This window comes from Haliotis rufescens, unplaced genomic scaffold, assembly GCF_023055435.1.
Source record: "Haliotis rufescens isolate VD_foot unplaced genomic scaffold, xgHalRufe1.0.p SCAF_7, whole genome shotgun sequence".
Classification (NCBI taxonomy): domain Eukaryota; kingdom Metazoa; phylum Mollusca; class Gastropoda; order Lepetellida; family Haliotidae; genus Haliotis; species Haliotis rufescens.
The window spans coordinates 12,437,961-12,460,249 of NW_025964361.1; the positions used below are offsets into that span (position 1 = coordinate 12,437,961).

Genomic DNA, 22,289 nt, shown 5'->3' on the forward strand with positions numbered 1-22,289 from the left:
CATTGACAAGACATCTTTCACTATAGATATGTAACCTCCCTCACATACCAACATCAGAAAGTCTCTGTTGTATTTGTCAGTAAGGGTCAGATCTGCACCCTCAGAGACAAGAAGATGATAAACATCATAGTGTCCTCTTTCCAATGCCGTCATAACTGGTGTTTGTTTCAACTCTCCTTCCCGCCTGTTGATGTCGCAAGTTTTCATTGACAAGACATGTTTCACTATAGATACGTTTCCTCCAACACATGCCAACCTCAGACAGTCTCTGTTGTCATCATCAGTGAGGGTCAGATCTGCACCCTCAGATACAAGGAGATGATAAACATCATAGTGTCCTCCTTCCAATGCCATCATAACTGGTGATTGTTTCAATCTTCCTCCCCGCCTGTTGATGTCCCATTTTTTCACTGACAAGACATGTTTCACTATAGATATGCTTCCTCCCCCACATACCAACATCAGACAGTCTCTGTTGTCATCATCAGTGAGGGTCAGATCTGCACCCTCAGATACAAGGAGATGATAAACATCATAGTGTCCTCCTTCCAATGCCATCATAACTGGTGATTGTTTCAATCTTCCTCCCCGCCTGTTGATGTCGCATGTTTTCATTGACAAGACATGTTTCACTAAAGATACGTTTCCTCCAACACATGCCAACATCAGACAGTCTCTGTTGTATTTATCAGTAAGGGTCAGATCTGCACCCTCAGATACAAGGAGATCACAAACATCAAAGTGTCCTCTTCCCAATGCCATCATAACTGGTGTTTGTCTAAAATATCCTCCCCGCCTGTTGATGTCCCATGTTTTCATTGACAAGACATGTTTCACAAAAGATATGTTTCCTCCCACACATGCCAACATCAGAAAGTCTCTGTTGTATGCATCGGTAAGGGTCAGATCTGCACCCTCAGATACAAGGAGATCACAAACATCAAAGTGTCCTCTTCCCAATGCCATCATAACTGGTCTTAGTCTAAAATATCCTCCCCGCCTGTTGATGTCCCATGTTTTCATTGACAAGACATGTTTCACTATAGATATGTTTCCTCCCTCACATGCCAACATCAGACAGTCTCTGTTGTATACACCAGTAGGGGTCAGATCTGCACCCTCAGATACAAGGAGATGATAAACATCATAGTGTCCTCCTTTCAATGCCATCATAACTGGTGTTTGTTTCACACTCCTCCCCGCCTGTTGATGTCGCATGTTTTCATTGACAAGACATGCTTCACAATAGATACGTTTCCTCCCTCACATGCCAACATCAGACAGTCTCTGTTGTATTTATCAGTAAGAGTCATATCCACACCCTCAGATACAAGGAGAAGATAAACATCATAGTGTCCTCCTTCTGCTGCCTTCATAGCTGATGTTTGCATAAAACATGTTTCCTTCTTGTTCACATTAAACATTTTCAGCGAAATCAAAAACCTCACAGTTGACAGATTGCCATTTTCACTCGCCAAGTGCAAACAATCTGACAATTTATCGTCGGTAAGAGCTAAATCGGCTCCTTTTTGTTTCAGGAACTTCAGGATGAAAAGGTGACCTGCTTTGGCACAAAGCATTGCAGGTGTTAAACCCGCAAAACTCTTGGCATTTAGTAAAACAGGACGCATTTCAACCACCTTTGTGGTCAACGCCATACTTCCTGATTCACAGACATAATGTAAACAGGTGTTTCCTGTCCTGTCCGTCACTGAAATATCAGCACCCTTCTGGGTGAGGAAGTTGAACACCTCTGACTGTCCTGACTTGGCAGCCATGATCAGAAGGGTTTCCCCGTCTATGGAAAATTCAACATCGAATCCTCCATGTCGACTCATGACTTTTACAAGGTGTTCCAGGTGTTTCAGTTTGCCATGTGTAACACAGGCTACCACACAGTCATATAGATCAGTTGATGTGTCACCCTGTCTTACAACAACTTCTAATGACTTTGAGAATAGAAAGTAACTCTCAGATAGGGAAGCTAAATACAAAAAGCATTCACCTGAGTCCCTATCCTTTTGTTCAACAATATCAACAATGTTATCATTAATCTCTTTCCATAGTAGGGAGGCAATCCTCTCATCACGGAGAACTGGATGTTTCACTATCCAAATGAAGCAACCCTGTCGAATACCTTCCTCAAATCTGTCCACTACTGTTTGGTGAAGTTGGGGGGTGATGTAGATCATGTTTGTGACATCTTCAACGTCTGATGACTGTATACTCTTACCCAGCCTCACTCTTTCATACATGAATTTCAGGGAGCAGTGTTCCAGCAGCAACACGAGATTGAGATGTCCTACAGCACAGGCTGCAGCATCGTATATGGAGGGGTGAGAGAAAGATGCGATGTGATCCTCGACTGTACAGTAGACCCCAGTAAAGTTTGTGATCTCCTTGCCAATCCCGGTGCTTGTACAACAAGGAACTACGTCTTTCACAGCATCAAACTTGACATTTCCAGCTTTCCATGACCGTAAAGAAACAAGGTTCAGGTTTCCATCACACAGGATGAGGAGGACGATGGCTGCCGATCTATTGCTTTCTTCCCGGACAATGGCGTCAAGGTCACCTCTCAGGTAGGTGAGTGGATTATTGAAGAATTTTACGTTGTGCATCTGGAAGACCGCACGTGTGAAAAAGAGTCTGCTGATAAGAGGGAATCCAAATATGTTGTGTTTTGAATCTGTGATGCTATAAATATCCTTTTCAGAGATATCACATTGAGGATGTTTGCTCTTGTAGGAACGTAACATACGTTTCTTTTCTTCAACCGTGAGATGGTCTTTAGTCATATCAACAATAGCTTCTGTTTTAAGTAGATCCACTTTGTACTGATGTAGTCTTGAACACCCCTCCTTCCAGATGTATGTCCTGGATGTAAAAACAAGCTTCAGTCTGTAGATGGGGGTTTCTTCATTGGATTTTTCCTTACCTTTTGATTTTTTCTCTTTCTTCTTCTTGGATTCCCTCTCTGTATCAGCGGCAGTTTTAGCAAGATCATCAAACAAGTCACTGAACAATTCATGTAGTCTGTCCAAATTTGAACTGAATGTGACAGAACCAAATATATCATCAAAAACAACCAGCATGTGTGATTGTCGTTCAGAAATTGTATCAACGTCAAAACGTTCAATGTTTTCCACAAACACTGTTTCATATCTCTTTTGTTGATATGCCTCACAGATCTTCAGAGCAATGCTGGTCTTCCCATCTCCAGGAGCTCCACAGATGCTGACATGGCCATGCTTCTCAAGGAGCTGTTGGGCTGTCTGGAGGGCATGGATGTCCACAAAATACTCCTTGAGCAGTTCCACCTTTTGGCAGTAACGTTCTGTGGGAAAAGGGGAAACATTGATTGTGTGAATGTTAAGTTGGTCTACATATAATCAAATCTGGACCTGGGGTAGAAAGCATCATTCCAGTCAGAATAGACAACACAACAGCAAGGCAGAGTTTAAATCAAGCCACACATTTTAACCACTTGGATATGACTCAGGCTGTTCATACAATAACCACAAAAAATTTAAACATTGTGCTGAGTCTTTTCTTTGCTTACCAGGTGCGTTCAATGATCCTAAGAAAACACATAATCATCCTCAATCCCCCAGCCATGTCATGCCAAACAATGTGAAAAGATGGAACTTGTTACCTACCTGGTATTCACCATGAAGGAGACAAAACAAGGATTGGTCAGTTTGGAGTCAGTATCGGTGGACATCCGTATTGAACTGTGGCATGGTATCTCAGTGGCACAGCACTATAAAGCCACAATATGTCCAGACTAGTACAAGCAACCATACAGACACATGCATGCCCATCGCTATGCATGTGTAGGAATCTTCAACATGACTTTAAGCCCAATTTCACTCTGTCATTCTGAGACATTGCTGCTTACCAGGTACAATCAAAGTGAGCTGTATAATAATGGTCCATAAAAAAAAACGAATAGTATTTATTACTGGTGAGATAATAAAACATACTGTATGTTCAATCTAAAGATGAACCTCTATCTTAATTTCATTGCCACTGATTGACCAGTCTTCCACACTATCCATCCGAGCCGTGTTGATGTCGCATGTGGTCTTCCACTTGACCAGTCTTCCACACTATCCATCCGAGCCTGGTTGGTGTTGCATGTGGACTTCCACATCAATCCGAGCCTGGTTGGTGTCGCATGTGGACTTCCACTTCACCAGTCTTCCACACTATCCATCCCAGCCTGGTTGGTGTTGCATGTGGACTTCCACTTGACCAGTCTTCCACACTATCCATCCGAGCCTGGTTGGTGTTGCATGTGGACTTCCACATCAATCCGAGCCTGGTTGGTGTCGCATGTGGACTTCCACCTGACCAGTCCTCCACACTATCCATCCCAGCCTGGTTGGTGTTGCATGTGGACTTCCACTTGACCAGTCTTCCACACTATCCATCCGAGCCTGGTTGGTGTTGCATGTGGACTTCCACATCAATCCGAGCCTGGTTGGTGTCGCATGTGGACTTCCACCTGACCAGTCTTCCACACTATCCATCCGAGCCTGGTTGGTGTTGCATGTGGACTTCCACTTGACCAGTCTTCCGCACTATCCATCCGAGCCTGGTTGGTGTTGCATGTGGACTTCCACATCAATCCGAGCCTGGTTGGTGTTGCATGTGGACTTCCACTTGACCAGTCTTCCACACTATCAAACCGAGCCTTGTTGATGTTGCATGTGGTCTTCCACTTGACCAGTCTTCCGCACTATCCATCCGAGCCTGGTTGATGTCGCATGTGGTCTTCCACTTGACCAGTCTTCCACACTATCCATCCGAGCGTGGATGGTGTTGCATGTGGACTTCCACTTGACCAGTCTTCCACACTATCCATCCGAGCCTGGTTGGTGTTGCATGTGGACTTCCACTTGACCAGTCTTCCACACTATCCAACCGAGGCTGGTTGATGTCGCATGTGGACTTCCATTTGGACCAGTCTTACACACTATCCATCCGAGCCTGGTTGGTGTTGCATGTGGACTTCCACTTGACCAGTCTTCCACACTATCCATCTGAGCCTGGTTGGTGTTGCATGTGGACTTCCACATCAATCCGAGCCTGGTTGGTGTTGCATGTGGACTTCCACTTCACCAGTCTTCCACACTATCAAACCGAGCCTTGTTGATGTCGCATGTGGACTTCCACTTGACCAGTCTTCCACACTATCCAACCGAGGCTGGTTGATGTCGCATGTGGACTTCCATTTGGACTAGTCTTCCACACTATCCATTCCAGCCTGGTTGGTGTTGGCATGTGGTCTTCCACTTGCCCAGTCTTCCACACTATCCATCCAAGCCTGGTTGGTGTCGCATGTAGTCTTCCACTTGACCAGTCCTCAAATCAATCGTCATGCAAGAATATTCCCAATCAACAGGTCAGTATCTACGAATGTCATGATTGGGATATTACACCGCGAGACAGTCATCTTGTGTAGACCCTGGATGGTTCAATTACATTCTGTGCATCAATATCACTCACTTCTTTTCACACTGATTTTAAGGTGAGGTGAGTTGAAATGGGGATTAACGTCGCGTTCAAGATTATTGAACCTACATAGTGATGTGCATGCACGTGTGTGTGTGTGTGACTGCTTGTTCTAGTCCAGACAAATGCCTATTTTATAGTGCTAGCCCACTGAGATACTATGCCGCAGTTTAACATGAATACCCCACTCAGACACAGTATACTGACTCCAAGCTGACCAGTCCTTTTTTAATCCCATAATGCCGAGCACCTGACAGGAGAGCAACAAGAACCATCTTTAAGCATCTTTTGGTATGAACCCCTGACCTTCCACTCTCCGGGCAGACACTCTACCACTAGACCACTGTCAGAATCTTTTAACTTTTTGTAAAATTTGAATTGTTAAATATACTTCATACAAAAAGCATGCAATCAATTTACACTGCTTTAAATAACATAAAGAGTCAAGCAGTATCAGACGAGAAGATCTCTAAAAGCATTCTGAACAAGCACAGGTCCCATGTGCTCCCAAATGAATGCAGATAATTTGATGAAAAATGATGGCATGCTAGTGTGCGGTTGAATCTAAGATATGGTTTCCAAATTTGAACCTACTTTGATTTTTTTTGCCCATGAGAGCGTCTTTCACTTTCATGACACTATTTTCATGATAATGATGTAACCTAATATGACTATGATTGACGGACGTATTGAAAAATATCAAATCAGAAATCTGTGATCAAAATTCAGTTCAGTGGGATCAGTTGGCAAAGTTTCAGTTCATAGGTATTGTCGTTTTTTGGATGTAAAAAATACAGTAATACTTGAAAAATGGGTATGTAAAAGTCAAAGGTCATAAGTGGGTCAAAAATATAAATTTGTCAAAAAAATGTATGTAACTCCAAAAGACGCATATTTGCTGCATATCAAATTTCATAATGATAAAAGCAGAAATGCTGAAATAACACCAAGGACATTTTCAAGATGGCCACTGTGGGGGCCATGTTTCATAAAATCAGATTGAAATCACATGAGCAAATTTTAGAGATAACATAGCTAGGATCATTCAAAGTTTCCCATTTTATTCTTGGACAATTTGTTAGATACATTTCCAAGCCCTCTCCCAAATAACAATTGGTTGGTCCTGTAGCATGTTTGAATCATGCTAAATTATCCTCTCTTAATTCTTATGGCACTCGTGAAGAGCAACCTCCTCGTGGTGAGTGCTGGGTAGCGCTAATAGCTCTTCCCCCGTGTGGAACCGGGGTAGAATATATCCACAGCACCCCATTGCTGGTCGTAAGAGGCGACCAAAGTGGGCAGCCCGTTTGCCGTGGGTTGCGTCCCTGTGTCGGCGGAGGACGGGAGTCTGGTGGTTGAGGGCACTGGTTCCAGGAATAGTGTTCCTTTGCCCAATACACCACTTCGACCCTTACTTCGCCTAGACGGGTGGTAAGATGGGCCCGGTCTTATCAATCGGCTGGTCATGCCAAGCCCTGAGCACCTTACCTTTTTGCTCAATTTTCGAAATATTCGGCTTGGAAATATATAACTGTATTTGATTTACTGTTTGAATTTTTTGAATTTATGACATATGTTTGAATATACATGACTATTGATTTTGTTCTTGATAAATTCAAAATTTGCCTAGATGCCAGTGCCAGAAGGCGGTGGCTCATGGGCCAATCCGGTGGATATATTGATCTTCGATTAATACTTCTGCTTGAGTATACCCTCCTGGTATCCTTGGTGCCGTCTGTTGGAGATCCACAGACGTGTGGCATCGTCCACGTTGACACTCCATGGTGGGTGGGGAGCTAGGAGGGTGAACCACATTTAAAACTACCATGGCACCCCCACTCAAAAAACGCTCTCACGAATCTGATGATTCGTTCTCTTCTGAGGATGATGATACTCATAAACGTCCCACAAATCCTGAATATTGGTCTCGATTTCTTGTGATGTCTGCTCCAGATGGTAGTCCTTTAAAACTCAATCCGTTTGCCATAGCAAAGGGCATAGAAGGTTTGGCTGGCAATGTGAAAGAAGTGAAAAAACTACGATCTGGCTCTCTTCTAATTGAATGCAGAACACCCACTCAATCTCAAATTCTCTTATCAACCAAATCACTGGCTAATGTTCCTGTTCAGGTTTCTCCTCACAGAACATTAAATAGCAGTAAAGGCATCGTACGTGACATCGGACGTTGCCTTTCAGACATGACAGAACATGACATTGTGACAGAGTTGACTTCCCAAGGAGTAACTGCCGTCAAACGCTTCACAGCAAAGAAAAATAATGAAATTACCCAAACCAACACTTATCTATTCACATTCTGTCTTCCAGTGCGTCCAGACTCACTCAAAGCTGGCTACTGTAATTTAAGGGTAGATACATTTATTCCAAATCCCTTGCGCTGTTACTCCTGCCAAAAGTATGGCCATGGATCAAAGTCATGCCATGTTCCAGCTGCATGTCATCGATGTGCTGGCACATGTGAAAACAATACCATCTGTGACAAACCTCCACTCTGTGTCAACTGCTCTGGCAACCACCCCTCTTCATCCAAAGATTGTCCAACATGGAAACTCCAGTCTAAAATTTCACGAATCAAGCACGAGCGCAACATTTCTTTTTTCGATGCCAAAAAGATTGTTCTTGATCAGGAACATCCAGGTCCAACCTATTCTACTGCTCTTTCAGCTTCACTCCAGATTTCTAAGACTAAACCTGTTACATGTCACTCCACCGGTTGCCAGACCGATTACACATGGACTAAAACATCTGGTCCCACATTATTGTCTGCAGCTGTCCAGGTGAGGCATTCACATGAGAATTCTAGTTCCCAAACACTCATCACGTCACAAGAAATAACTCGGTCCAAGACTTCTTGTGGTAAGGATTCAACTATAACTCGAGAACAGTCATCAACTCTATCAGCTCAACCATCTGACTCAGACAAAAATATCAAACAAATTGTTAAGAACAAGTCTAAACCAAAATCAGAATCTTCCAAAAGGTATCAGAGTGGTAGAGCCTCAAAAGGGGCAGAGAATATGATCCAACTTTTTAATAAGTATGGATCCCTTGAGGACATGGATGTGTCCGACATCAGCCATCAAAGGGCACAAAGTTTGTCACCCTCAAGGAAGGTGAGGGGTAGATCTCCTGTCAATCCCCCTAAAAGTTAATGTCTTCAAATAATATTGTACAGTGGAATTGTAGAGGGATAAAGACTAATTTTAATGAATTACATATCTTAGTCCAGGATCTTAATCCATCAGCGTTCTGCTTACAAGAAACCTATTTAAAGCAGACAGACAATTTTAATTTACGTCAGTTCAGTGCGTATCATTCGTTTTCTCCTCCAGGGGATAAGGCCACAGGAGGATCTTCAATCATTGTGCGACAGAACGTTATACACAGTCCTGTTGTTCTCAATACTAATCTGCAAGCTGTTGCAGTGAGACTTACTTTGCACGTTGCATTTACATTGTGTTCTCTGTATATTCCGCCGTCATCAGCTCTCCAGCAGTCTGATCTTCAAAATCTCTACGATCAGCTCCCTAAGCCCTGTGTTATCATGGGTGATTTGAACGGCCACAATCCACTCTGGGGTGGTACAAACACAAATGCTAAAGGTAAAGTACTTGAAGATTTTATATCTAATTATGATCTGTGTATCTTTAATGATGACTCCCATACGTATCTGCATCCTGCAACTGGCACTTACTCATCTTTGGATGTGTCTCTCACTGATTCTACTTTACTGAACGATTTTGAATGGTCAGTTCACAATGATCTATGTGGAAGTGACCATTTCCCAACTATACTATCAACTGTTAATCCAACTGATGTTCCACCTTCTACAAGATGGAATTTTACAAAGGCCAATTGGTCTTTATTTCAAACATTATGCGCTGAAAGACTAAAACCCGAATTATTTCTAAATGATAATGACCCTATTCAGGTTTTTGCTGATGAATTGAATATAGTAGCTGATGAATGTATCCCAAAGTCCTCTACGGTTCCACATATCCGTAAACCATGGTTTACCATGGACTGCAAACAAGCTAGAAAGGCTAGAAAAAAGGCTGAAAAATATTTTCGTCGCCATCCAACAGTCCATAACTTGAATCAATTTAAAATTTCAAATGCCAAGGCTCGTCGCACCTTTAAGCAAAATAAACGACAGTCATGGCAAACATATGTTTCTAAAATTAATTCCCGAACGCCTATTTCAAAGGTTTGGAATATGGTTCAGAAAATTAAAGGAAAAGGATCCACATCCAGTGTTCACCATCTCAAGGAAGGTGACACTCTACTAACCGATAAATCTAATATTGCTAATAAATTAGGTGCAACATTAGCTCAACATTCCTCATCATCTAATTATGTACCTAACTTTCAGAAATATAAGGAACAACAAGAAAAAAAGAAGCTTAATTTTCACTCAGATAACGGTGAGGATTATAATGAAGTATTTTCCATTCATGAGCTCCATACTGCCCTTGGGCAAGCTCACGATACTGCTTCGGGGCCTGATAATATTCATTATCAGCTCCTTAAACATTTACCTGAATCGTGTTTAGAAACTATGCTAAATATCTTTGACAATATTTGGACTTCTGGAAATTTTCCATCATCTTGGCGACATGCTACTGTCATTCCTATACCTAAGCCTGGTCGTGATCATACTGATCCCTCGAATTATAGACCAATATCCCTCACTAGCTGTGTTTGTAAGACTATGGAACGTATGATAAATAATCGTTTAGTTTGGTACTTGGAAACCAACAATCTCATTACTAACATTCAATGTGGTTTCCGCAAAAATCGTAGTACTGTCGATCACTTAGTCCGTTTAGAATCTTTTATTAAAAATTCCATAATAAATAAACAACATGCTGTATCAATATTTTTCGATCTCGAAAAAGCGTATGATACTACATGGAAGTATGGTATTTTAAAAGATCTACATGATTTTGGTTTAAGGGGCCGTTTGCCTCTATTTATATCTCAGTTTTTAAAAAATAGACAATTTCAAGTTCGTGTGGGTTCAACCCTGTCTGACCATTACAATCAGGATCAGGGTGTCCCACAAGGCAGTATCTTGTCTGTAACATTGTTCAGCATAAAGATAAACAGTTTGTCGAAGGTTTTAAACGATTCACTTGATGGATCATTATTTGTGGATGATTTTAATGTTTCTTGTCGTGGTAAAAACATGCATACCATTGAAAGACAACTACAATTGTGTTTAAACAAAATCAATAAATGGTGTCTGGAAAATGGCTTTAAATTTTCAAAAGCCAAGACCAACTGCATTCATTTTTGCAGAAAGTATAAGCAACATAAGGACCCTGATTTAGTTTTGGATGGTGCTCCTATCAAAGTTGTCAAAGAGGCCAAGTTTCTTGGTCTTATTTTTGACCATCACTTGACGTTTCTGCCACATATAAATTATTTAAAAACTAAATGCCTGAAGGCTCTTGATATCATAAAAGTAATTTCAAACGCAAAATGGGGAGGGGATCAGAAAACCCTCCTCCAATTGTACAGAGCCCTCATCCGCTCTAAACTTGATTACGGCTCCATCGTCTATGGTGGAGCATGTAAAAGCAATTTGAAAAAACTGGATTCTGTTCATCATCAGGGCCTGAGGCTTTGCCTTGGAGCCTTTCGAACTTCTCCAATTCATAGTTTGTATGTGGAGGCTGATGAGCCTTCACTTAAACAACGTCGCATTAAGTTATCTCTACAATACGTTTCTAAATTACGTTCTTTGAATTCCAATCCAGCCTATGACTGTGTTTTTAACCCTCTTTATGAAGACCTATATAATAAAAAATCATCACTCACTCCACCCCTTGGACTAAGAATACAATCGTCCATTTTGGCTGCTCAAATAATTCTCGAAAATATAGCCCCCACCCAACTTTTGACTTCCCCTCCATGGCAGTTAGTGAAACCAGAGGTGGATCTAACCTTAACTAAATTTAAAAAATCTGAAACCAATCAACTAATTTTTCAACAAGAGTATAATCAGTTACGAAACAAATATAATACTTATCAATCTATATTTACCGACGGATCAAAGGATGGTGACGCAGTTGCAAGCGCCACCATCATCGGATCCAGGACAATATCATCTAGAATACCGGATAACTGTTCTATTTTTACAGCCGAGTCAAACGCCATATTAACAGCACTAAAATACATTCGTAAACAATCGAAGCATAAACAATTTATTATATTTTCCGACTCTCTTTCCTGTCTTCAGGCAATTACAAATCAATCTACAAAACATCCACTTTTAATCGAAATACTTGAATTATATAATGAACTTGCCACTGGCCAATGCGACATCGTTTTTTCCTGGTTACCAAGCCATGTTGGAATCAAAGGTAACACAGTGGCCGATGCTGCTGCTAAAGCTGCACTCAACAAATCTGTGACACCACTTCTTGTTCCATACACTGATTACAGGCCTGTGATTGGATCATATATACGAGATCTGATGCAACAGAAGTGGGACACCCAAGTAGGTATCAATAAATTACATGACATTAAACCAAATATCGGTTACACCTACTTGGGTTGTCAGTCCAGATTTGAAGAGGTCATTTTACGACGATGTCGTATTGGCCATTCGCGTTACACCAATGAATATCTATTGAAAGGTGAGGATCCTCCGTTTTGCATCCCTTGTGATGAAAGAATCACGGTCAAGCATGTCCTGCTTGACTGTGTTGATTTTTCCATCACAAGGGATAACTATTTCAAGGTTAATTCTATGAAGGATCTTTTTAACACTATTAGTTCTCATTTAATTATTGGCTTTTTAAAAGAAATAGAGTTGTTCAGTAAATTTTGTTAATTAGCTTTGTATATAATAAATGAATTTTAGCATTAGTGGAATAAATAAATCTGTGATTGATCGTGGCTGTATCCTCAAAGGGGGTTAAAGTAGTGTAAAATTATTGTCCCCCTGAGAGGGTATCGTAAGTCCATATCATTCAAAGTATGTTTTTCCAACTACAGTTTTAATCGTAGAATATGTGTTCTTTTAATTTGGCTACATTTGTCAATAATTGCCAACACCTGAAGGGATGATGTAAATCCGGCTGGGGTCCATGCAGGTAGCAAAAGTACTGTAAGTCCCCATGGACCCTAGCATGGTGATCTACCTTCAGTTGTTGGCGATCTATAGCCCGTTTTTATAATGTATTGTTATGTATAACGCTATTGATTTTATTATTACATACTAGTTTTAAATTTATTGCTGTGATAAGTCTAGTTGTTTTACTGTCCCTCGTTGGCAGGTTTTTACAATCGTTTCAATATATGTATTCTATTTAACTATTGATAGTCACGATATGGCTGAAATATTGCCGGTGTGACTTAAAATTAACTCACTCACTCACTTAATTCTTATAATAATAGTTGTCCTCTGCATCAGTGTATCAGCATGTGCATGCCGGGTGGCATCTCACCTTGTGACAGACATCCTCTAGCTCCTTGTTCCCCCACGGAGACGGAGACATTGGTAGAATTGGTCAAGTCCACATGAGACACTGGACCACCTGCAACTAAGAAAACCTCTGGTCTCATAATCGTCAGATAAATACAAGAAAACCCTTCCACAATCAGGAGAAATCTCTTACATGGAATTTTTTAGAAAGGTAGGGCTGGGACGAGTCCATATTTTCTACCCGGTGTAACCATAGAGTTCTAGATATTTTTTGTCAATAAACAACATATAATGTGACTAACCACGGGTCCAGGTAGTCCTGTGGGTACCCGGGTCATGCTCAGTACCAACCCGAGTACCCCGTCCCAGCCCTATAGAAAGGGCATACTTATGATGTGTTTCTTTTTATGTTTTACACATGTCATTCCACATGTCATGCATATGACTTCCTGTTATTTGTGGGATATCAGACAATCTGATATCGATCTTACTCCTTTTCTAGCTGTATGCATGACTGTACAGGTTTGAAATGCTCACTGTAGTTGTGCTGTATTGCAGATGTGGAAGTAGGTTGTCTCCCTTGTTCAGTTCTCCTCAGTAAATCAGCTGCTTCCTCTGTGAGGCGTCCAGTCATCTGATGGCCACGTGAGTCCGGATTTCCTTCCATTTCTCACTGTTCTGAAAGAAAACCATAGTTACTACCATCGATGATATGTCTCAGGACATTGATCAAGCAACACCAAATTCCCAAAAGCACAATAAAATGTTATCAACTGTTATCATTTACCAGAGACTGTTACGTGGTATGCACTCTTGTGACAACAGTTGCTTCCCTTGGCGTATGTCAGCCATGCAAGTTCTAATAAACGTTGATGCTTTAACCTGAGTTGGCTATGGCTATCCAGACATGTGTACAGCATACACAGCACGTAACATGGTGGCAGCAGGTGACTTTCTCACTCCTCTATGATACCACAACCTATTTCTGTCAGTTTTATGTCTGAAATGTTATAATGGAAGCCGAGGTGTTTCAGACCACGTGCGTTCGTTTGCTATCATTCAAATGTCTCAGCAGTGATGTCACTCGCTGAAATGAATGAACACTTGAATCTATTAGCTTAATTTGACGTGATAAGTGACATTCTGCACACTCGAGAGATTCCTGTCTGCATTTGTCGATGTCAACTAGCTACAAGTGTGTATTGTCTGTGAAGATAGTCTAGCCTTGCTTCAAGTCTGCAAATATGGCCGACAATCCTCCTCAAGCTCACTCAGCAAGCACTGCTCAAAGAGGGGGACTCTAGAAAGATGTATCGACATCTGTAAAGCCACTGAAAATGCGTCAGTTAGTCAAAGTTGATCAGACCTGAACCTATCAATAGAGTTGCAATAGACTTTTTGAGATCAAGGCAAAAGAAGCCTCTTCGTTCAAGTCAAAAGATGAATTCTCCATCGAGAAGTCAGAGACCCCAATCTCAGCATGAAAGAGACTGTAAATTCTGTGGTTATTCTCATATCATGGCTCGTAAAAGTTGTCCTGCATGGGGAAAAAAGTGCACGAAGTGTCACCAGCTGAATCATTTTGCACCAAAGTGTCCCAGTAAGAAGCAATACAGCAAAGTCAACAATGTTGAACGTCCAGATGAAGATTGGATAAATTCTGTGCATGAAGATTCAAACACGGACAAGCCTGCTAAATGTAGAATGACCGTGGAGGGAAGAGATGTCTTCTTCACTATTGATCCTGGTGCTGCTGTTAATATCATTCCGTCTTTTAAGGATGCTCTTCACAAACATGCAGAGAGGGCAAACTACCAAGCAGCAGTTTGGAAGAGGAGCCTGCAGCAGAAACCAGAGGTGCCTAGTCCTGATGGCTTTGGCTGGAGAATTGAGTGTGCACCTGAGGGAGGAGAAAAGCTTGTCATTGATTGGATGGACGGTGCACCAGCACCAGAAGCAGTACTTGAATTTCTTGCATGCAAATGCTCACGATCATGCAAGCTGCCATCATGTCCATGCATGGTCAACAGAATGAAGTGCTCTAGCATGTGTAAACTGAAAATGTGTGAAAATCAAGAGGATGAGGTTGAAACAGGAACTGATGTTTCATCTGAGGATGAATTTGATGAAGTCGACTTTTAGGGTGGTTAGAGGTTATCAACCACAAGAGGACTTTTCAATGTCCAATAACATTGTGAGTGCAAAGAATGAATCAATTGTGTAATATTATGCAATGAAAAGATATTACAGATATTTCTTTTCACAAGTTAAACTGTCCTTGAATTGTTTGTTGAAAGAGAGCATCGTTTCATGGAATGACAAGATTTTAGTTTGTCACAAAATGGTGGACGTACTCGTGGACATATTTTATATATAAAGCTACCAGTTACAGACTGCTATCATGCATTTTTATGAAGCAGGGATATTTCCCTTTTGAAAAAACAAGGTTAGAATTTGCCCCCTTGAATGTAACCGATTAGTCAAATATGGGTGCCCGGCTGACAGACTACACATAAACGTACAAGAGTAACTGGCAATGAATGATACAACAATCTTTCACAATAACCTCAATGATGACCTTGGCCTTTGACAGACTGTTGGAGAACTTTGATAGATATATTGTCAGAGAAGGACCCCATCCTAAAGAAGATGTATCTAGAAGTTTAATGATAACTGCATTTATACTTTTTGAGAAAGTGCAACCACAATTGTTTCAGTGAGATTTTCTCATACCCTTGACCTCTGATTCCCAAGGTCAACGTGGGATAAGTCAATTGTAGGCAATCCTCCAATGCTAATACTCAGGGGTTTTCCAGCCAAGCAGTAGCCACGTCAAAATAGTATATATTTTTATATATTTTTATGGACATGTAATATCATTCATTTATTAAATCTATCACATTTCACAATGTCTGAATTTCATTTCAATTGATCATTTTTTATCGATAAATTAAAACATTATTCACTATTTCCCGCGATGTTATTAAAATTCTCGTACACACATTTCGACAACGGGTCCACATCGAACATGTCAAAGAGCAAAATAAAGACGTTTTAAACAAATCTTTAAATATATTGTACAAAGTAATATATAAAATCAACAAAAATATATCTAAAAGTAATGAAACTTACATCTAAGTTATTATTTCCATCTTTTCGTGCGATCGTGTGTAATTTAAGCCAAATGACATCTCCGCTTTCGTCGCCTTGAATTCTCGGCTCGGACACGATGTTTAATGCAAAAATATATGCATGAAAAATCTTTGTCACAGCTCGTAACCTAGCACGATAAATTCACGAAATTCCATATTTTTAATATATATCGTGATTTCCTGCTTAAAACGTTTAGAATAACACGATTTAACAAAAATCTTTCGCCAACTTCTGAAATTTATCAAACACGAGCTTAGTATCACAGCTGTAATTTGATTGGCTGCCTGATGTCACGTGCTCAAAATTGACCAATCACGAAACGTGTAGCAGAATTCGGCAAGAAAGCGTCATTAGAAACCAATTTTAATCCAATGAAATCGCTTGTTATACCTACGGGGAAAAAACAGGCGATGTTACGAAAGCGCGAATACGAAATTTCTCTCAGCTAATTTATTGTACCATTTTACCAGTAGTTTGACATGTAGACAGTGATAGTAATTTCCAATATTACTTGCCTCCGGACAAGTTAAAGTAAGTGTTTTTGTTGCCCGACCTCGTATTTCTACTTGCCCCGGGAGTCGGGAAATGACAAATTTCCACCCCTGTAATACTTTTTACAAGTGAAAGAATAATACAAAGTTAGAACACAGTTGTAATACAGATCCATGGTGAGGCTAGAACTTGGTTGTAACACGTCTAGCCTGGTTGAAAATACAGGGCATTGATCTAGATCAGGAAGTGGTTTATCTTTTCTGGCTTTATAGTTTATACTTAAACATTACGACAGGCCCAGCATTACGAACGTCCTGCTCCCGTGTTTTCCAACCAGTCTGTAAACGTGAAATGTCACGGACGTGACAAGTCATGGCACTGTTTTACACCCATCGTGATCTACCCTTGTCATGACACCGTGTTACAAGCACCACATACATATAAAACGCTCACATTTCGTCAGTTGAACATGCTGAAGGGGCTGTGTGAGGCTCGTCTCGTCGACTTGCATCAGGAATTTAGGTGTAGGAAATATCAACTTTCGCTTTCGCTTTGGCAAGGGAGGTAAGTATATAATATACGCCATTAGTGGTATGCACATTATGTAATTCTACCATCAGTGAGGATTACCTTCCACCCCTTGTCTCATGGCAAGCTCCTTCCCAGCGCCTGACACCTTCGTTACACTCTCTGTATAGAGAGCTCCGCGAACGAGATATCGCTGTGAGGAGCTTGGTCTCATGGCGCTTCAACAAACATAGCGAGTGATTAAGTAAACTCCTTAGTCCTTACTGGCGTGGTGGCAGTGACAAAGAGCCCATACGTCGCCACTCTTGGTGCTTATTTCTCCGTCACAAGCCCCTGCGCACCTGAGGACATATTGATTTTGTCAGTTGAATCACCGTAATACAAGGGTGAAGCTGCAGTAAAATATCGCAATAGCAACAACACACAGATCCCCAAAGCCAGTGGTGTCTCACTTGACAGGAAACTCGTCGTCCTTTGAGAATTGGCGCCAGAATCTATACTGAACAGCAAAAGGAATGCAAGCTCCTTTTTGTTAATAATGACTGTATACACACCATTTTGTCTGAATACATTGGAAAATGCCGAAATGACGTATCAACTTGCGTCATGCAATGTGGCGTCTATTACACACATACACACAAACACAACCAACCAAAACCATGAATTGTGCACGTGCTGGCATAATCCGGGGTAAAAGAGCGAGCAAAATACATTTTTTTATAAAGGTGAATATCAAAGTTTAGTAGTATTCACACGAAAAGGTCTGCAGTTAACGTCAACGATGCCTAGACTGCCCTCTGTGCAGAGAGGAATGGCTCCCTGGAATGGTGTAGGCCGGTAACTCAGTAACAGTTCTAGCCAGACAGTTTGGATGTCATCTCACCACTACCACAAGAATTGCACAGCGTCAGCAGTAGGCTGTCCGTTACTGACCGACCACATTCTGGCGACCCAGAGTTACAACACCTGCACAATATGGCGTTATGAGGGTCCCAGTCCTCAAGCTGCAACAAGAACAGCAGCTGTAGTTCAGGATCCAGGGGGCGCAGTATCAGCAGACACCATTCGACGACGTCTCCACGCGGCTAAACTCCGCTGTCAACGTCCGTATGTCGGACCAACTTTGACACTGCAACTTCAACGTTTACGGTGGGCCCGGCAACATCAACGTTGGCGACGTGCTTAGTGGTGTCAAGTCTCGCCACCATCTTTTTCTTGCTTACGGTCGTGTACGTGTTTTGCGTCGCCGTAATGAATGTGACGCTGATTTCTGTGTCATTCAGGCCAACAGATGGGATACATCAGCTACAACATTAGGTCGCCATGTCCCCATTGGTCTTCGTGCATTCCTCCAGACCCATGTCAACTCGACGAGGCGACGTTGTACCGCCTGTGTGCTAGCCCAGCTATGGGGCATGGTACCGAACCCAGATCTGGTGCTCTTGCCTCTATCAAACCTGAAACGTCACAAGTACTAGACTCTCTTCTGGATGAAGTGCAATCATCAGAGGGTGCAAAAGTAATGAGCGCGGCAACATTTCATGTAGGCAACTCTCACATAACTTCCTACTCAAGTCAATAACGACTTGTCGGTCAATGTTTTACAGAAAACATCTTGAGTATGTTTCTTGTGTGACGTTCCAACACATACCACTATCTGAGTGAGTGTTTATTTCTGCATGAATTTCACTGGAAGTACATGGCCCGCGCTCGCCAAATCTCTCACAGTCTGACGAAGATGCTATTGGACAGACTGTTCCGTGTTAGACTGCAACCAGTGCAACGGAATCTGTCAATACTACTCGTTCCGCTTCCACCCTCCGCGGGATAAAGATCCATCTGAAGTTATAGGTACAATGCTGACATTCTGAAATGCGAGACACAATTAATTCTAGTCCTTAGAATATCTAACTTTATTTACTTAAGAAATGCCTGTCACTTTGTGTCAGTTCATTAGATTAAGAACCTTCATAGAGTGAGGGCCAAGTTTTATGAACGACGATATTAATGCAATGTTTGACCCAAACTTTTTAAAGGTTCACCCTCCATTAGAATAAGTATTCAGCATCCCATGCTTACCGTAAAAGGCGACTATGCTTATCGTAAGAGGTGACTAACGGGATCGGGTGGTCAGGCTCGCTGACTTGGTTGATGTATGTCATCGTGGATCGATGCTCATGATGTCAACCACTGGATTGTCTGGTCCAGACTCGATTATTTACATACCGCCGTCATATGACTGGAATATTGCTGAGCGTGGCGTTAAACAACAAACAAACAAACAAATATAAGCCCCCGTATGTTCTTGACGTGGGTCACTGACGTTGAACCACTATACGTAATACCTCTATCTACAAAACCATGGACATGGTCAATCAGAGAGAGGGCCCAGGTCAGCGAAGCGGACGGATTGAACGTCTAGTCTCTCCAACGATTATGTAGAGGACGCAGAATCGCGATCCGGCTTCCTGCTGTGTTTTAGTGACAGAACGGGTCTCCGCTCCTGCTGTGTTTTAGTGACAGAACGGGTCTCCGCTCCTGCTGTGTTTTAGTGACAGAACGGGTCTCCGCTCCTGCTGTGTTTTAGTGGCAGAACGGGTCTCTGCTCCTGCTGTGTTTTAGTGACGTGATTGCCATTACTTGTATCTTTTCGACCGATATTCCCCATCAACTCTAAATATGGCGGCTGTCGTCACCCCTGAGTTTTGTTTTCCGTCATCCCCCTGAGCTACCAATCGCGGGCAAAACGTACGTCCTTGGACAATAACTACTAGAGCAATGAAAACCATGCACGAGTGTTGATAATCTTTAATCTTGACCATCTTTAACTATTCTGATTCAGGGTAATAACAATCTCATTAAAATCAGATCTGAGTTCTTGCTACCGCTAAGATTTGTTTACCGGTAGCCAGAACTGAGATCTGATTTTGATGTCATTGAGGTAATAGTATCTTATAGTCAAAGTATGGTTCCCAGTATTTTAAGTTTTTTATTAAGATACAGTTACGACAGTCGTATGCAAAGATTGCTTTAGGGAACGATAGCTGCTAAATCGCATCAATCACTGGTTTTTGTCTCCATTATTTACAGGCACCAATGAAGCGGGACTACTGCCGAGTGCTGTGTTAATTCGGGACTATGCTCCGTCTTCTGTTGTCATTTCCAGTCTAGATCTAGACGTCATTAGTCATCAATCAGTGTCTGCATCATCAGTAAAAACTGCTACATTGACAGACACAATACATTCTGAACTAGCAGACAACGTGGTGTTTGAAGGTCTTGAATCACATTTGCCGGACCCGACCCAACGCCCTCTTTTAACAACAAAAATAAACTTCAAGTTTACCAGACGGTTCATTTGAAAATCTATTTGGTCCAAAGTAATAGGTATCAGTGAGTTCAGCTGCTCGTTACTATTCCGCATGGGGAAAAAAGTCCGGCGGACTCATGAGCTCGCCCCCAGGACGGTCAGTAAGACCACGTGAGGTGGGGGTGAGGTGGAATGGGGTTTAACGGCGCCCAAGGTTAAACAGCGACGTGCATGCACGTGTGTGTAGCTGCTTGTACTAGTCCGGACTGATGCCGATTTATAGTGCTAGCCCACTGAGATACCATGCCGCAGTTTAACATGAACACCCCACTCAGACATAGTATACTGACTCCGAGCCGACCAGTCCTTGTTTTAGCCCCTTAATGCCGAGCGCCAGACAGGGTAACAACAAGTGACATCTTTTAACGTCTTTTGGTATGACGCGGCCGGGGATCGAACTCGAGACCTTCGGCTCTCCGGGCGGCCGCTCTACCACAAGAGAATGGAGGCGGTAGTAAGACCACATACATTAGGAATACCTGAAGATTCTGTAAGGAACGTCTAGACTATGATTCTGTGAGGAACGTCGAAACAGTGATTCTTTAATCTGGGCTTTGTTTATCCAGGATACTACACCGTCCGGATAAACGGGTCTCACTGATTATTCATCTACAAGCAGTGGCAAAGATAACACTGCATCTGAAGGAAAGGTTTAAGAGTCGAAGCAGCATTTCACAAAGGATCTCCTATATTCTACCGACAGAAATAAGGGAACTAGTGATTTCAATGTACTTATCATTGAGGTGCACAGTTACAATACCGTGGCGCTGCATCTGAACGCAACATCTAATCGCGTGCATGAGTGTAGTGTTGCGTGTAGCTCCGTGAACGGCACGTGATGCAAGTGCACACACAAGCTAAAGGTTAGCACTTATAGGGGAACTCACAATCACTAATGCATTTGGGCTAAACACACGCTTAAAATGCATCCGAGACAGTATCTCAATGAACAGGGCAAATGGTAATTGTGGGTAGGAAAGAGAGGAGAAATATAGAATACTAAACGAGCTCCCGTGCAATACCAATTTAATGAAATGAGTGACTAGTTGTGGTATCTGATGAGCGAAAGCGAGTCAGATACCACAACTATTCATGAGTTTCATAAAATTGGTTTAACACGGGAGCAAGTTTAGTATTTTATTTATTACTTGCCATTTATAACGTTTTTAGAATTATACTGTTGAGCATGAATAGGATGACACCTACACGATCCACGGCATAGTCCAACTGAGTTTAACAGAATAATACTTCAAAAGCGTCAAAAGTTGAAACGTTTGAATTTAATACCATACGACGGTCCACCTTTAGAATTCGGCGTCCGGTCCACCAAATTACCGTAGTGCTAAGACTATCGCAACTCACATACTTTACTTAGAATAACGACTGTCGTTGCGCTACAACACGATCGCATTGTGGAACGGGCCTTGCACCTCAAAGTTTACAATCACGTCACATTACCCGATGACGTAAATTGTGGAATTTTGTTGCAAGATCCATTGGCGAAACAATGCCATGTGACGTCAGCCTAGCAACAAGGTTGCTGGGGTCATCGAGTGTGCATAAGCTCCTCTCAGTGATCTATCAACTCCACACGCAATGTCGTTGAATAAGCCAAGAGATGTTGAGAGCTTTCAATATTTGTTCGTGAAACGATATCTTCACGGGCAAGTAATAAATAGAGGATCTCACCCTCGTGTCTTTTGATATCCAATATATCAACACGAGTTGAAAAAAGTGGAAAAATTCCGAGGCTTGCCGAGGATTTTTGCCACT

The 22,289-nt window shown here is 41.9% G+C and overlaps 2 protein-coding genes across 2 annotated transcripts in view; both read right to left on the bottom strand.

Moving 5' to 3' along the window:
* Positions 1-1,036: 1,036 nt before the first annotated feature.
* Positions 1,037-17,177, bottom strand: LOC125376143. Its single transcript, XM_048387949.1, has 4 exons — positions 17,072-17,177; positions 13,511-13,651; positions 12,996-13,091; positions 1,037-3,337 (listed from the first exon to the last, which is right to left on the bottom strand). The coding sequence occupies exons 2-4, from the start codon at positions 13,638-13,640 to the stop codon at positions 1,188-1,190; spliced, it is 2,376 nt and encodes a 791-aa protein (XP_048243906.1). The 5' UTR covers positions 13,641-13,651; positions 17,072-17,177; the 3' UTR covers positions 1,037-1,187.
* Positions 17,178-18,000: 823 nt separating this feature from the next.
* The window catches only part of LOC124141914, a 28,942-nt gene continuing 24,653 nt past the window's right edge, over positions 18,001-22,289 (bottom strand). The window contains exon 5 of the mRNA XM_048387717.1: positions 18,001-18,150. Coding sequence (XP_048243674.1) covers positions 18,001-18,150 — 150 coding nt within the window. The remainder of the gene's footprint in view (positions 18,151-22,289) is intronic.

Coding starts and splice junctions, on each gene's coding strand:
- LOC125376143 (XM_048387949.1), bottom strand. CDS start 13,640: ATGGAAGGAAATCCGGACTCACGTGGCCATCAGATGACTGGACGCCTC. Junction 13,092..13,510: donor TGCAATACAGCACAACTACA/GTGAGCATTTCA, acceptor AGGTTTTCTTAG/TTGCAGGTGGTCCAGTGTCT. Junction 3,338..12,995: donor TAGAGGATGTCTGTCACAAG/GTGAGATGCCAC, acceptor CTTTTCCCACAG/AACGTTACTGCCAAAAGGTG.